At 43.1% G+C, this 14,858-nt stretch overlaps 1 protein-coding gene across 1 annotated transcript in view; it reads left to right on the top strand.

The window, feature by feature from the left end:
• Positions 1-67: 67 nt before the first annotated feature.
• Positions 68-14,858, top strand: part of klhl11 (kelch-like family member 11) — a 14,813-nt gene continuing 22 nt past the window's right edge. The window contains exons 1-3 of the mRNA XM_061981862.1: positions 68-214; positions 622-1,137; positions 12,082-14,858. The exon at positions 12,082-14,858 is cut by the window's right edge and continues 22 nt beyond it. Of these exons, the coding sequence (XP_061837846.1) occupies positions 635-1,137; positions 12,082-13,666 (2,088 nt within the window). The 5' untranslated portion in view covers positions 68-214; positions 622-634 and the 3' untranslated portion in view covers positions 13,667-14,858. The remainder of the gene's footprint in view (positions 215-621; positions 1,138-12,081) is intronic.

Here is a 14,858-nt window from a genome sequence, read left to right on the forward strand (position 1 = left end):
TCTTTCGTTCTTTCAACTCCAAGTAAACACAAATAATGTTTTCAGGTTCCCGTTTGACGGAGGCGGAAGTCATCTGCTGACGTCACAGTTGTTGACGCCTTTCCGTTAATGCGCATGCGCCATTCTGTCAGCGCCGACCGAGGCGAATTGGGTTTTGTTTTGGTAGGTGATTTCCGGTTTTGCTCGTCAAAATGTTCGAACGCTGACAAGAAATGTAAGTACTAAGAAATACTTATTTTATTTTTACCATATTGAATGTAGATAAGCTATTATTGGGGGGGGGGGAAATAATTTCCAGGAAAATGGGTAAAGTCGTCGTCGCTAAAAAAAAAAAAAAAAAAAGATGCGTCATGCAATCCTGTATTGCTGCCATAGAAATGCAAACATTTAAATGACTTATTTTATATTTATTCATTAATCGTTATATAATCATCGTTGTCGTTTCTGTGTCAGTTCTGCGCTGTTTCAAGCTAGTTAGTAGCCTAGCATTCCCACGGTGCCTAACTTCCGGAAATGGAGGACCGAGTGCTAAAGGCGCTTCAATGTGGCGCTCGGGTTTGACTTCCATACGTCTCATTCCCGCCACCACTTGCCTTCTTTTCCCCCTCTGCTCACCTTCAGCTCGGGCGGAAGAATGGCAGCGGCGGCCCCTAACCCGGAGGACTCCACCCGGAGCAGCAGTAGCAGCAGCAGCAGCAACGGTGGAGGTAGCGGGAGCCCGTGCAGCGTTAGCGGCACCCCGAGCTCTCTCGCGGCGGACGGCGACGCGGAAGAGGCCGAGGACTTCGCGTCGTCCTCCCACTGCTCGGAGCTCTCAAGGCGGCAGAACGAGCAGAGGAAGCAGGGCTTGTTCTGCGACGTGACACTCACCTTTAGTAGCGGCGCAGCCGCCGGGTCCGTCCAGACGTGCGAGTTCGCGGCCCACAGGTCCGTACTGGCCGCGGCCACCGACTACTTCACGCCGCTGCTCGGAGGACAGTTTTCCGAGTCGCTGTCCGGCCGTGTGGATATGAAGGAGTGGAGCTCCGAGACAGGTCCCGACCCGGAGACGGTGGAGAGTGTCATCCAGTACATGTACACGGGAGAGATACGAGTCAGCACCTGCAACGTGCATGAGGTTCTGGAGCTGGCGGACAGGTACCATTATATTATTTAATCTTCCAATTTGTATAGTATTGTTTGTTAATGTTCAAAGTGCCGCCCGGTACAGTATATGTTTTAAATACTATATAAAACTTATAAATTGGAGTCAAGGAGCTAACCAGTGTAAGTAACTTGAAAAAGTTGAAAAACTAGGGCTGTTTTTTTTAAGCCCACACCAATATAAATAACTTTCTGGTAGGTAGGTCTTTATTGTCATTGCACAAGTACAACACAACTTTGTTTTCAGTAATAAACCCGTTCAAGATTAGACAAACAGTGTACAGGGTCAGGGGCGCCGAAAAGGGGGGGTAAAGGAGACGGATTCTAGGGGCCCATGATGGTGGGGGTAATGATGATGAAATTATAATACAGAAAAAATAATGACACTGTGTTGGGGGCCCTGTAAAGATTCTTTTCATGGGGCCCAAAATCCCTAACGGCGCCCCTGTACAGGGTTACAGAACAGGAACGCTGATGGGTCGCCACAAGGCGCCCCATAAAAGACGAAAAAAAGGTAAACGCTGGGGAAGGACGAGTAAAAAATATGCAATGTAGACTGGGCTCCTAAAAGGGCTCAGTGTGGAGTGGGAAAAAAACCTCCATAGCAAAGTATGCCGGTAGCATCAGCTCTGCTCTTTTAAAGTTTTTAATGTCCTTTTTGTTGTTTGATGTTTCCCTCTTACACACATGTTTTTAGACTTAGACTTAGACTTCCTTTTTATTGTCATTCAAATTTGAATTTCACAGCACAGATAAGAACGAAATTTCGTTACATAAGCTCATGGTCGAGCAGGATAAAAAAGCAATAAGGTGCATATATAAATAAATAAATACATATAAATAATATATAAATATATATATATAAAATAAATAAATATATATAAATGTATATAAATAAATAAATACATATAAATAATATATAAATATATATATATAAAATAAATAAATATATATAAATGTATATAAATAAATAAATAGATTACTGTACAGATAAATATATTGCACTTATTCACATGCGTCCACGTTTATGGATGTATGTTATATTGTCTTTTTTATTCCAGCGAGTTAATCCATTTTGGGGGGAGTTGAGGGGATCATTTAATTATGATGCGTTCAAGAGTCTTACGGCTTGAGGGAAGAAGCTGTTACAGAACCTGGAGGTTCCGCTTCGGAGGCTGCGGAACCTCTTTCTAGAGTCCAGCAGTGAAAACAGTCCTTGGTGGGGGTGGGAGGAGTCTTTGCAGATTTTCTGATCCCTGGTCAGGCAGCGGCTTTTTGCGATCTCCTGGATAGGAGGAAGAGGAGTCCTGATGATCTTTTCCGCCGTCCTCACCACTCTCTGGAGAGACTTCCAGTCTGAGGCATTGCAGGCTCCAGTCCAGACAGTGATGCTGTTGGTCAGCAGGCTCTCTATAGTGCCTCTGTAGAATGTGCTGAGAATGGGGGTAGGGAGCTGTGCTCTTTTCATCCGACGCAAAAAGTGCATGCGCTGCTGAGCTCTTTTTACAAGAGCTCCGGTGTGTAGGGACCAGGTTATATTGTCAGTTATCTGCACCCCCAGGAACTTGGTGCTGCTTACTATCTCCACCGCTGTGCCGTTGATGTAGAGTGGAGCGTGGCGGGACTGGTGCTTCCTGAAGTCAACGATGATCTCCTTGGTCTTGTTGACATTCAGGACCAGGTTGTTGGTTTTGCACCACTCAACCAGATGTTTCACCTCCTCCCTGTAGTCCATGTCATTGTTGTCACGGATGAGGCCCACTACTGTCGTGTCGTCCGCAGACTTCACAATGTGGTTGGTAGTGGACCTGGCGCAGCAGTCATGAGTCATCAACGTGAACAGCAGTGGACTCAGGACGCAGCCCTGGGGGGAGCCGGTGCTCAGGGAGATGGCACTAGAGGTGTTGTTGCCCACTGTCACAGATTGGGGTCTGTCTGTGAGGAAGTCAAGCAGCCAGTTGCATAGGGGGGTACTGAATCCAAGGGGGTTTTGTGTGCTATGGCTAAGAGTTTTTTTTTTAATTTGAATTTTATTTTATTCCTTGGCCTCAGTCTGGACCCCCTCTCCAGGGGCCCAGGCATAGACTGAATCCCCTTCCCCCTCCTCCTCCCTGTTTCTCACTATTTTTGTAATGGGCGCCGGAAGTTGGCAGACCCGTCAGCGATCCTGTTCTGTCTCCCTGTAATGTTTGTCTGCTCTTGAATGGGATTGTGCTGAAAATGTTAATTTCTCCTCAGGGATTATTAAAGTATATCTGATTCTGATTCTGATACACTTAGAGACTAGCAACAGAGGGGAGAGAGTGGGGGCCACGGTGGCAGGCTGCAGCTCTTCAGGCGCTGCCCATCCGTCCATCGCCCCTAAGGGATTCGCGTCAAGGGCGTTAGATGGGGCGTGGGGTTTGTGTGTGTGTGTGTGTGTGTGTGTGTGTGTGTGTGTGTGTGTGTGTGTGTGTGTGTGGCGTATATTTTTTGTGGATTCATGTGTGTGTGTAAGCCTGCCGCGTGTCTCTGTTCCGCGGCCTTGATGTCGTGCAGTCGCCAGTCAGTCCAAAGTCAACAACAACAGGTATGTGTCCATGAGAGACAAGAAGGGAGTTTGTTGTGTCTTCCCCGCACCGTCCTTCGGGAGAGTTTTGAAGCCAGGGAAACAATTCAAGTTAGAATGTTTTGTATGCGAGTGAAAATAAAATTTGCTTTTCACTCTAAATTGTCTGTGACTGATCCTCAAAATTCATCCTGCGGGGCAGACAGTCCGATGTTATCCAAATCACAAGAGTGTCCACAGTTCTTCCCGCATCCTCCGATCATTTGTGGCAGCTTTGGGGTACTTTGAAGACTGCCAGCAACTTCGAATTTGTCGACAAACCAGAGCAACGCTTACTCCAATCAGCAGATGTCCTGTTGTCATAATTCCGAATAGCTGGATATCTTCACGTCCTCGACTGAAAGGGTCACCAGGCTCGCGGCACACCTTATTCTCCCCAGAGTCCGCCGTCTGTCCAGCAACAACCGCTCGCTCCATCACGACAAGCAGGTTCCCCAAACCCAAGATTTTGTCAATTTTGTTGAGGCCAGTTAAATATTTCCAATGTTTAGATTTGGAGAGCAGTTCAAAAAAAGGCAACAAGAAAGTTAAGACAATACAAGACAAAGAAGCAAGCAGGAGAGATAAGGGAGAGGAAAGGGGAGCGTCCGCCCTCGATGAGTGCCAGTGAGAAAGAGTATATGTTTTAACTGCCCGTCGTACCTTTTAAAATACTATAAACAACTTAAAAATTGGAATCAAGCGGCAAACCAGTGTAAAGTAACTTGAAAAAGTTGAAATGTTGATGCTAAAAACTACGACTGTTTTTTTAAGCCCATACCAATACAGATAACTTTCTGCTTCTCGAACAATACCGATAAACATAATAATAATAATTGGGATTTATATAGCACTTTTCTAAGTACCCAAAGTTGCTTTACATATAGAACCCATCAATCATTCACACCTGGTGGTGGTAAGCTACTTTCATAGCCACAGCTGCCCTGGGGTAGACTGACGGAAGCGTGGCTGCAATTTGCGCCAACGGCCCCTCCGACCACCACCTATCATTCATCATTCAATTCACCGGTGTGAGTGGCACCGGTGAATTAACGATTAACTTATCTTTTAACAATTGTTTTTTTAAATATAGATACTACAATATTTGTGCACAACTTTCATTATGGATGGGAACTGAGTCCAGTACTTTTTTGGCACAGACCAAATCCCGCCGTTCCTACCAGGCACAAATTTACGTAAAATCCAACGGTGCCTTTTTTATTTTATTTTTATTTAAAATGTTTATTTTATAAACCTTTATTTATAATGTGCAACATTTAAATACAATCAAGAAATAATAATAATCAAAACAAGTACAGAAACAGTACAAAACAGCGCCGGGGGTTGGTTGTAAACTCAATAAAGTAACTAAAATAGAATGCAAAATATATATATGTAACAAAATGTAAAGCCATAGGCTCACACAAGTTCTGTAAATAATCAAAATTTGGAACACAGAATTATAGTTTTCACAGCTTTTTGGTTGTTAGAGGTAGAAAGCGTTTTAAAGTAGCGTTCTAATTCTTTTTTAAAGGCACAAAAACAGGGTATTGAGAAACTTACATTTATGAATATACAACTTAGCCAACAGTATAATGAGGTTGCAAAGGTAAAATTATTTAAAAAAATGTTTTTCATACAGTGTAAATCCAAATAGCACATCTTTAAAACAAAGCACAAATTTGTCATGAATATTGTCCAGGATGAAATGACAGATGCCCTGCCATTGTGATCGAGTGCTTTCACAAGTCCAAAACAGGTGGTAAACAGTCTCTGGATGCATGTTAGATAGATAGACAGTACTTTATTGATTCGTTCAGGAGAGTTCCCTCAGGAAAATTAAAATTCCAGCAGCAGAGTACAAAATTGAGATTGAATTTAAAAAGTAAAAAGTAAATAATGGGGGTATAAATGGAAACAAAATATAAAAATATTACAATAGAATACAAATAAAAAGCAACAATAATAATACAAATATAACAGTAAAATAAGAATATAACAAAGAAACTAGGCAGTAGTGACCATGTTATGAAAAAGTATTGCACTGTTATTGTTTTGCATCCCCTGTCATCCTAGTACCCTCCCTCCCCCCCAGAGAGGAGGAGTTACATAAGGTGTAGGTAACATCAATGTCCTTCTTGTATCTAACCATCACAGTCTTTACAGGGTATTAACGATGAATGATTTTAAAATAAATCTCTTTGACTTTTTTCGTAAATACATACCTGTTAGGAAGAGACCATGTTTTGACCCAGCAGATGTCATTCACAACATTATTCCAGAGCGCAATTACATAGGAGACAGACACACAATCATTTTGGAATAAGGTGCCTTGTTTCGGTACCTGGGTTGTGCGTGACGTCACACCCATTTGCCGATTTAGCCGTCTCTTTGCACTTTGCAATCACTTCAGCAGCACTGAGAGCGGACTCAGCCAAACAACCTCTCGCTCAGTGCTTCTCAATTATTTTGTTACGCACCCCTTAGGACAGGGGTCGGCAACCCAAAATGTTGAAAGAGCCATATTGGACCAAGAACACAAAAAAACTAATCTGGAGCCGCAAAAAATGAAAAGCCTTATAATGAAGGCAACACATGATGTAAGTGTCTATATGAGCTATATTAGCCTATTATCAAAATGACTATGTGTCGCAGGCTGAAAAAAATCTTCACTGACAGAAATGTTGAAATGTAATATTTATTCTACACATTTTTACAACATTAGAAACCATTAGTAAATCAGAGGCTACTCAGAAGGTGAGATAACTCCTGGAAATTACTGGCTTTTAATGACCAAAGGTATAGATGTAAAAGTAACGGATATTAAATGAGCTCAAATATACCTACAAATGAGGCATAATGATGCAATATGTACATACAGCGAGCCTAAATAGCATGTTAGCCTTGATTAGCTTGCAGTCATGCACTGACCAAAGATGCCTGATTAGCACTCCAACAAGTCAATAACATCAACAAAGCACACCTTTGTGCATTCACGCACAGTATAAAACTTTTGGTGGACAAAATGAGACAAAGAAGGAGTGGAAGATTTTACATGTAAACAAACCGTTGCGTCGCAGTCCACACTACGGTGAGTTCAAGAACCACCGAAATTAGTAGGACAAAACGATGTTCACCAAATACTCTCATCAGTGAAGCATAAACACAAATATATTAAACAGTGGGTTTTTCTAACAATTGGGAAGGTTTGTGTCATGTTTGTCCTCAAACAAAAAACATACTAAAACAAAACAATTATTTTTCTCCCATCTTTTTCCATTTTCAATCCTTTTTTAAAAATGCTCCAGGAAGCCACTAGGGCCTGAGAACCGCGGTTTGCTGACCCCCCCGCCTTAAGAAGAAGAACATATTTTCACCCCCCCCCACCCTATCTCCACCGCAACTATAAATAGTATTGTTAGTCTAAAAAAATGTTTATAAGTACACCTCTGCATAACATCGTATCTTTACTAACATTAAAGAGAACAACACAGGATTTTTCCTCGTCTCCCACTGTCGTCACAGTGAAGCCAAGCGCTGCATATGCTTTGTCATATCCCAGTACGGCAAAAAAAAGCATGTTCGCCAAGGTCACACGCTCCCCCCTCGCCCGCCCCACTATTTGAGAAGGACTGCTCTAGGTAATGTTGCAATTTTAAAATTCAATTGACGCAAAAAACGTTCTGACATACTGTAAGTAATTTAAGGCTTTACTTTGCAAAAATGTGCTAGCTTGATGTTGATATACATTTGCTTTGCTAGCATCAGCAATTTTAGCTTTTTAATTTCAACACCTTTAAAATTTGTTAACGAAAACTACAACTAAGATGTATGTTACTATCAAACAGCTGGTGCATAATTAGTTCAATACTTTGTATACTTTAAGGCTGCAACTAACGACTATTTTGATAGTCAACGACTATCTTAACGACTAGTTGGATTGTAGAGCGTACATATTTTTAATGGTTCTAATTTTACCATCAACTTTTAAACACATCTTAAGTTATTTTAGGCCAGTGTTTACCAACAACAAAGAAGACTAATTAATTCATAAATATGTATTTATACTGTAACTGTACTGTTTATTCAGCTGTTACAAAAACAAAAATTACTATTAAAATGTTGTCCATTTAAAAGAAAAGAAAGGCAAACTGCGAAAAAAACAATTACCGTACTTTTCGGAGTATAAGTCACACCGGAGTATAAGTCGCACCTGCCGAAAATGCATAACAAGGAAGGGAAAAAACATATATAAGTCGCATTTTTTGGGGAAATTTATTTGATCAAACCCAACACCAAGAATAGACATTTGAAAGGCAATTTGAAATAAATAAAGAATAGTGAACAACAGGCTGAATAAGTGTACGTTATATGAGGCATAAATAACCAACTGAGAACGTGCCTGGTATGTTAACGTAACATATTATGGTAAGAGTCATTCAAATAACTATAACATATAGAACATGCTATACATTTACCAAACAATCTGTCACTCCTAATCGCTAAATCCCATGAAATCTTATACGTCTAGTCTCTTGCGTGAATGAGCTAAATAATATTATTTGATATTTTACGGTAATGTGTTAATAATTTCACACATAAGTCGCTCCTGAGTATAAGTCAAACTATGAAAAAAATTGCGACTTAAAGTCCGAAAAATACGGTACCTTGTTTATGTATTTTTTTTTAAAACTGTTAAAATAGCAGCAATAAAAACAAACAACAAAACACCAAATCTAACTTCCTCAAAAAGAAAACAAGCATTTTGTGATGATGTTTAAAAAGCTGCACACTGATATATTGACTATTGATTAACTCCTGGCAGTTCTAGCACTCTAATAGACTCAATGTATAGAATAATATTTGTATAATTGTATCATAGAATAATTGTGAACATATTAGCTATTTAATAGATTGTCTGTTTAATCTTATGATACTACCGCATTGATGCCTAATGTCTGTCTTTGTGTGTGTGTGCGGTTCGTGTTTGTTGTTGTGTCTTTTATTGTATTGCAAATTGACGCTGTGTTTTAAAAAAAAAAACTTGAATTTATTTAGACAAGGTTTAGCTGGCTGACTTTGGCTAAAATGATAGTAAGTTATTTATCACACAATTTCGTCTCACACTTGTTAACTAGGTACAAGCTAATTGCTGGGACTTTTTTTTATTGCATTGCATGGGCTCACTGGCAATATTTTTGAGAGTGGCGACGCGGACGTGCTTCCACCTGGAAAAACACGAGTGATGACATCACGACTATTGTCGACAAATATAGTTGTCTGTGATCAATTTGTGATCAATGTCGACTAATTGTTGCACCCATACAACCATAAACCAGAGCCGTGTATAGAGAGAGTACGGACAACTCTGTTTCAGACGATCTCCTAAATCAGTGGTCCCCAACCACCGGGCCGCGTCCCGGTACCGGGCCGCACAAGGGGGAAAAAAAAAAAAAGTTGTATTTTTTATTAAATCAACATAAAAACACAATATACACACTATATATCAATGTATATCAATACAGTCTGCAGGGATACAGTCCGTAAGCACACATGATTGTATTTCTTTATTAAAAAAAAAAAAAAAAAAAAATCACCCCGGTCCGCGGGACAAATTTTCAAGCGTTGACTGGTCCGCAGCTACAAAAAGGTTGGGGACCACAGTCCTAAATGATTGCTCCAAAGCCCTCACGTGACTACATAGCGCCATGTTGCATACCAACTGTCAGCTGGCCACATTTGGAGCTAAGCGTACACTACACTTTCTCATTCGAGATCTCTTTTAAGTGAAGAGTTTTTTTGCCGTGTAAACATGCCCTGTTGTGTAGCGTGGGGCTGCTCCACTCTCAAAAACGGCGGGAAACGTTTGCCTCCCTTTCCCCGCAACCCAGAAAGGTGAAAAGTATTAGAAGTGACGGTTCGCCGAGAAGGCAGGAGAGCCAATGACAAGAGTATCTTGTGCGAAGTTAGATAACTGAAATTGTTCATCTCTGAACTCCTTGACCATATCTTATATAGTACAATGTACTAGCATTGACTCTGGACATGATTGACCTACAATATGATGGAGGCAGAACCTTACTATTCAATCTTTTCACAATAGGGCTCTTGTTACAGCTATTCAATTCTTGCCATGTTTTTTTTTTTTTGATGTTCAGTGTGACAGCAAAGTGTTTTAAGCTTTCACAAAAAGGTTCATATGTAAATTAATTAAAATGTTCATATAAATGTATTTGATTTCCCAAATTTTCCCCAAAATCTCAAGTTGTCTATAACAATCTGACAGCCCTAAATGTCTACCAGCATTCAAAAAGATCGATATATGTTCAGATATGTATGGTTGTGTGACGACTGTCATTAAGCTCTTCAGTGTCAACATTTGGTGGTTTTAATTGCATATATATGCAAATTAGATGTCAGCACACATTACAATTTAGTCATTGTGCGAGCCAGAGCCATAACAATTTTTGAGGAATATTTTTCTCTCAAAACGTACAGTCGCGATCAAAAGTTTACATACACTTGTAAAGAACATAATGTCATGGCTGTCTTGAGTTTCCAATACTTTCTACAACTCTTGTTTTTTTGTGATAGAGTGATTGAAGCACATACTTGTTGGTCACAAAAAACACTCATGAAGTTTGGTTCTTTTATGAATTTATTATGGGTCCACTGAAAAAGTGACCAAATCTGCTGGGTCAAAAGTATACATACAGCAATGTTAACATTTGGTTCCATGTCCCTTGGCAAGTTTCACTGCAATAAGGTGCTTTTGGTAGCCATCCACAAGCTTCTGGCAAGCTTCTGGTTGAATTTTTGACCCCTCCTCTTGACAAAACTGGTGCAGTTCAGCTAAACGTGTTGGTTTTCTGACATGGACTTGTTTTTTCAGCATTGTCCACACGTTTAAGTCAGAACTTTGGGAAGGCCATTCTAAAACCTTAATTCTAGCCTGATTTAGCCATTCCTTTACCACTTTTCATTTGTGTTTGGGGTCATTGTCCTGTTGGAAATTTTGTTTCATCTGACCACAGAACTTTCCTCCAGCAGGTCTTATCTTTGTCCATGTGATGTCAGATGAAACAAAAATTGAGTTGTTTGGCCACAATACCCAGCAATATGTTTGGAGGAGAAAATGTGAGGCCTTTAATCCCAGGAACACCATTCCTACCGTCAAGCATGGTGGTGGTAGTATTATGGTCTGGGCCTGTTTTGCTGCCAATGGAACTGGTGCTTTAAATGGGACAATGAAAAGGGAGCATTACCTCCAAATGCTTCAGGACAACCTAAAATCATCAGCCCGGAGGTTGAGTCTGGGGCGCAGTTGGGTGTTCCAACAGGACAATGACCCTAAACACACGTCAAAAGTTGTAAAGGAATGGCTAAATCAGGCTAGAATTAAGGTTTTAGAATGGCCTTCCCAAAGTCCTGACTTAAACGTGTAGACAATGCTGAAGAAACAAGTCCATGTCAGAAAACCAACAAATTTAGCTGAACTGCACCAATTTTGTCAAGAGGAGGGGTCACAAATTCAACCAGAAGCTTGCCAGAAACATGTGGATGGCTACCAAAAGCGCCTTATTGCAATGAAACTTGCCAAGGGACATGTAACCAAATATTAACATTGCTGTATGTATACTTTTGACCCAGCAGATTTGGTCACATTGTCAGTAGACCCATAATAAGTTCAAAAAAGAACCAAACTTTTTTGTGACCAACAAGTATGTGCTCCAATCACTCTATCACAAAACAATAAGAGTTGTAGAAATTATAGGAAACTAAAGACAGCCATGACATTATGTTCTTTACAAGTGTATGTAAACTTTTGATCGTGACTGTGTGTGTGTGTGTGTGCGTGTGTGTGTGTGTGTGTGTGTGTGTGTGTGTGTGTGTGTGTGTGTGTGTGTGTGTGTGGGTGGGGGGGGGGGGTCTGTCTGAATGGTACCGATATGCTGCTTCTATGCACTCTGAATTGATACAGATGTGATGCTCATGGTCCTCCACTAACAATACTGATATACTCCGTCAGATGGCAGTACATTGTCAGCAGTTAAAGTTGAATGTTGTCGACTACTAACTGACTTGGGCTGGCGGGCCGTAGTTTGGGGACCCCAGACTTAAAGCCTTGTCCAGCTGTTTCCTGACATATACTATTCATGCTTAAATAACTTTTACTGCAAATTAATATCGGTTCCAAATATTGAATATCGGCTTTCTTGACTACAACTAATCGGTATCGGCCCTGAAAAAAACATATCAGTCGAGTTCTACTACAAATGTAAACGCACTCTGTTTCAAAGGAAACCTCGACAACTGTATTCATTTTCTGATCTTTTTTTCGCTTGTTTTAGGTTCCTGCTGGTGCAGCTGAAGGATTTCTGTGGCGAGTTCCTGAAGAAGAAGCTGAGCCTCACCAACTGCGTGGCGGTGCACAGCCTGGCCCACATGTACACTCTGGACCAGCTGGCTCTGCGCGCCGCCGACATGATCCGCCGCAACTTCTACAAGGTGATCCAGGACGAGGAGTTCTACACGCTACCCTTCCACCTGGTGCGCAACTGGCTGTCGGATGCCGAGATCACGGTGGACTCCGAGGAGGTGCTCTTCGAGGCGGTGGTCAAATGGGTACAGAAGCACCCAGAGGAGCGCAGCGGCTACTTTGAGGAGCTCTTCCGTCTGCTGAGGCTGCCTCAGATCAAGCCCACCTACCTGACAAGGGTGGTGAAGAACGAGCAACTCGTGGTCGCCAACGAGGCGTGCCAGCGCCTGGTGTCAGAGGCGGTGGAGGGCCACGCCATCCGTTTTGAGAACCTCAAGTCGGCCGACATGGAGTTCTGGTCGTCCCACATGGCGTCCTTTCAGCCCCGCTTTGGCCAGAATATGGACGTCGTCATGGTGGTGGGGGGCGTATCCGAGGGAGGGGACTACCTGAGCGAGTGTGTGGGCTACTTCATCTACGAGGACCGCTGGGTCAACCTGCCGCACATCCACAACCACCTGGACGGCCACGCCATTGCCGCCACGGAGTCCCACGTTTACGTGGCCGGGTCCATGGAACCGGGCTTCGCCAAAACGGTAGAGCGTTACAACCCCAACCGCAACACCTGGGAGCAGGTGAGCAACCTGACCACGCGCAAGCACTCCTTCGGCCTCACCTGCATCAAGGACATCTTGTACAGCATCGGCGGCCACGGGAACTTTAGTCCGGGCTTTAAGGATGTCAGCGTCTACGAGCCTGAGCAGGACAAGTGGCACAACCTAGAATCGGCCCCCAAAATCCTGCGCGACGTGAAGGCGGTGAGCGTGGAGGACCGCTACGTGTACGTCACGGCGCGTACACCCGTCGACACGGACAAAGACGACGGGCTGAAGACGGTGACCACCCGCTACGACACGGACAGCCACCAATGGCAGGACGTGGACTCGCTGCCCCTCATCGATAACTACTGCATCTTCCAGATGGCCGTGGTCTCCACCAACTTCTACCACACCGCCTCCTGCTGCCCCAAGAGCTACGGCTTGCGGGACGAGGTCGCCCGGCAGAAGATCAGCGCGCGCATCTCCGACGAGATCCTGGAGAGCCTGCCGCCGGAGGTGACCAGCATCGAAGGCGCGGCCATCTGCCATTTCGACGAGGACGTCTTCATCATCGGCGGCTGGAAGAACAGCGACGACGTGGACAAGCAGTACCGCAAGGAGGCGTACCGCTACTGCGCCGAGAGGAAGCGCTGGATGCTGCTTCCGCCCATGCCGCAGCCGCGCTGCCGGGCCACCGCCTGCCACGTACGCATCCCCTACCGCTTCCTGTACGGCTGCCAGCGCTACCCCATGCCCCAGAACCTGGCGCGCCAGAGGGACCGCATGCAGCAGATGCAGCAGCTGCACCGGCGCACGCTCACCCTGCGGCGGCAGCTTCAGTCGCAGATCGAGTGCTGAGCCCGGCCCTCGTCCTTGTCCGTCTACTCCCTTGATGGACTCGTTTCACAACCCAGCGGTACACTTAAAGCTCTTTTTGTTTTCTTACATTCCAAATGAGGAAGTGACATTTCTCTTGTCGACCAATCAACGGACAGCACCTTACAGTAGCTGAGCTGCTGAAAAGTCAGAATGTACCGGTCGGGTATTTTGGATTTACAATCGAAATGCCAACAAAAAATAGTGTGCTCAGTGGAAAAGAAACTTTAAGGAAGTTTCTGCTTGCGCTCTCGTCTTGATGCCCGACGCACACATTTTTCCTCACTCATTAATAATAATCTCCTTCATCACCAGCCAGGAACGCACCATTCGTACATATGCAACACGCTGCTGTCTCTTTGTAGTTCTCATCAAACTAAACCCTGTGCCATCGTGCTGTGTCGTGGTGTTGGCGACTCTTTTGCAAGCCATGAAACGTGCGTGTGTGCGTGTGTGTGTGGCGAGAATGGATGCGCAGAATGTAAAGGTGAATGAGAGCGCCAACAATGAAACATAAGTCTGTACATAAGTGATATAAAGCTGTTTAATATTATTATTGTTATACATTTGACATTCCTCTGTTGGTGTAATGTCTGGCTCGAGGAAGTGGACGATCCGACGACGCGCAAATCCCCATGAGGCTTCGTTCCATTTGTAATCACTGTGACAATCTCGCCGCCATGCAAGCGTGTCAACTCTTCAGTGCCATAACTTCTTGCTACCAAACGGACGCCGTTTGAACCTCCCGGTAGAATAGCTTAGTTTAAGATCACAGAGCTCCACATTGTGCTTACTGTTTATTTATAGAGCAGAACGATATATTCTGTTTAAATGTTCAGTTTTCCTGCCGTCATTCCTTTTATTTTGCACTTTGCCAGTCAATTCTTCGCATTTAAAAAAATGTGTGCAAGGTCCAACAGCAACAAAAAAAGCACTTTTAGATCTATAATCTACAATCTATAGTCTTAATGGGGGGTTTAAGTTGCACCATTGTTTTTAAAATGTTTCATGTTGAGATTAAATCCATTTGGGGCTCAGTTGAGAAAAAATATTGTGAATTAATGTTTTGTTCTCCCCTCTGGTTTTAATTGTTCCTCACTCCCAACTCCCTGGGTGTATGTTTATGTTTAGAGATGCTCATTATGTGCTTCCCTTCCAAAGATACTTAAGAAAT

Source organism: Nerophis lumbriciformis, linkage group LG24 (assembly GCF_033978685.3).
Source record: "Nerophis lumbriciformis linkage group LG24, RoL_Nlum_v2.1, whole genome shotgun sequence".
Lineage (NCBI taxonomy): Eukaryota > Metazoa > Chordata > Actinopteri > Syngnathiformes > Syngnathidae > Nerophis > Nerophis lumbriciformis.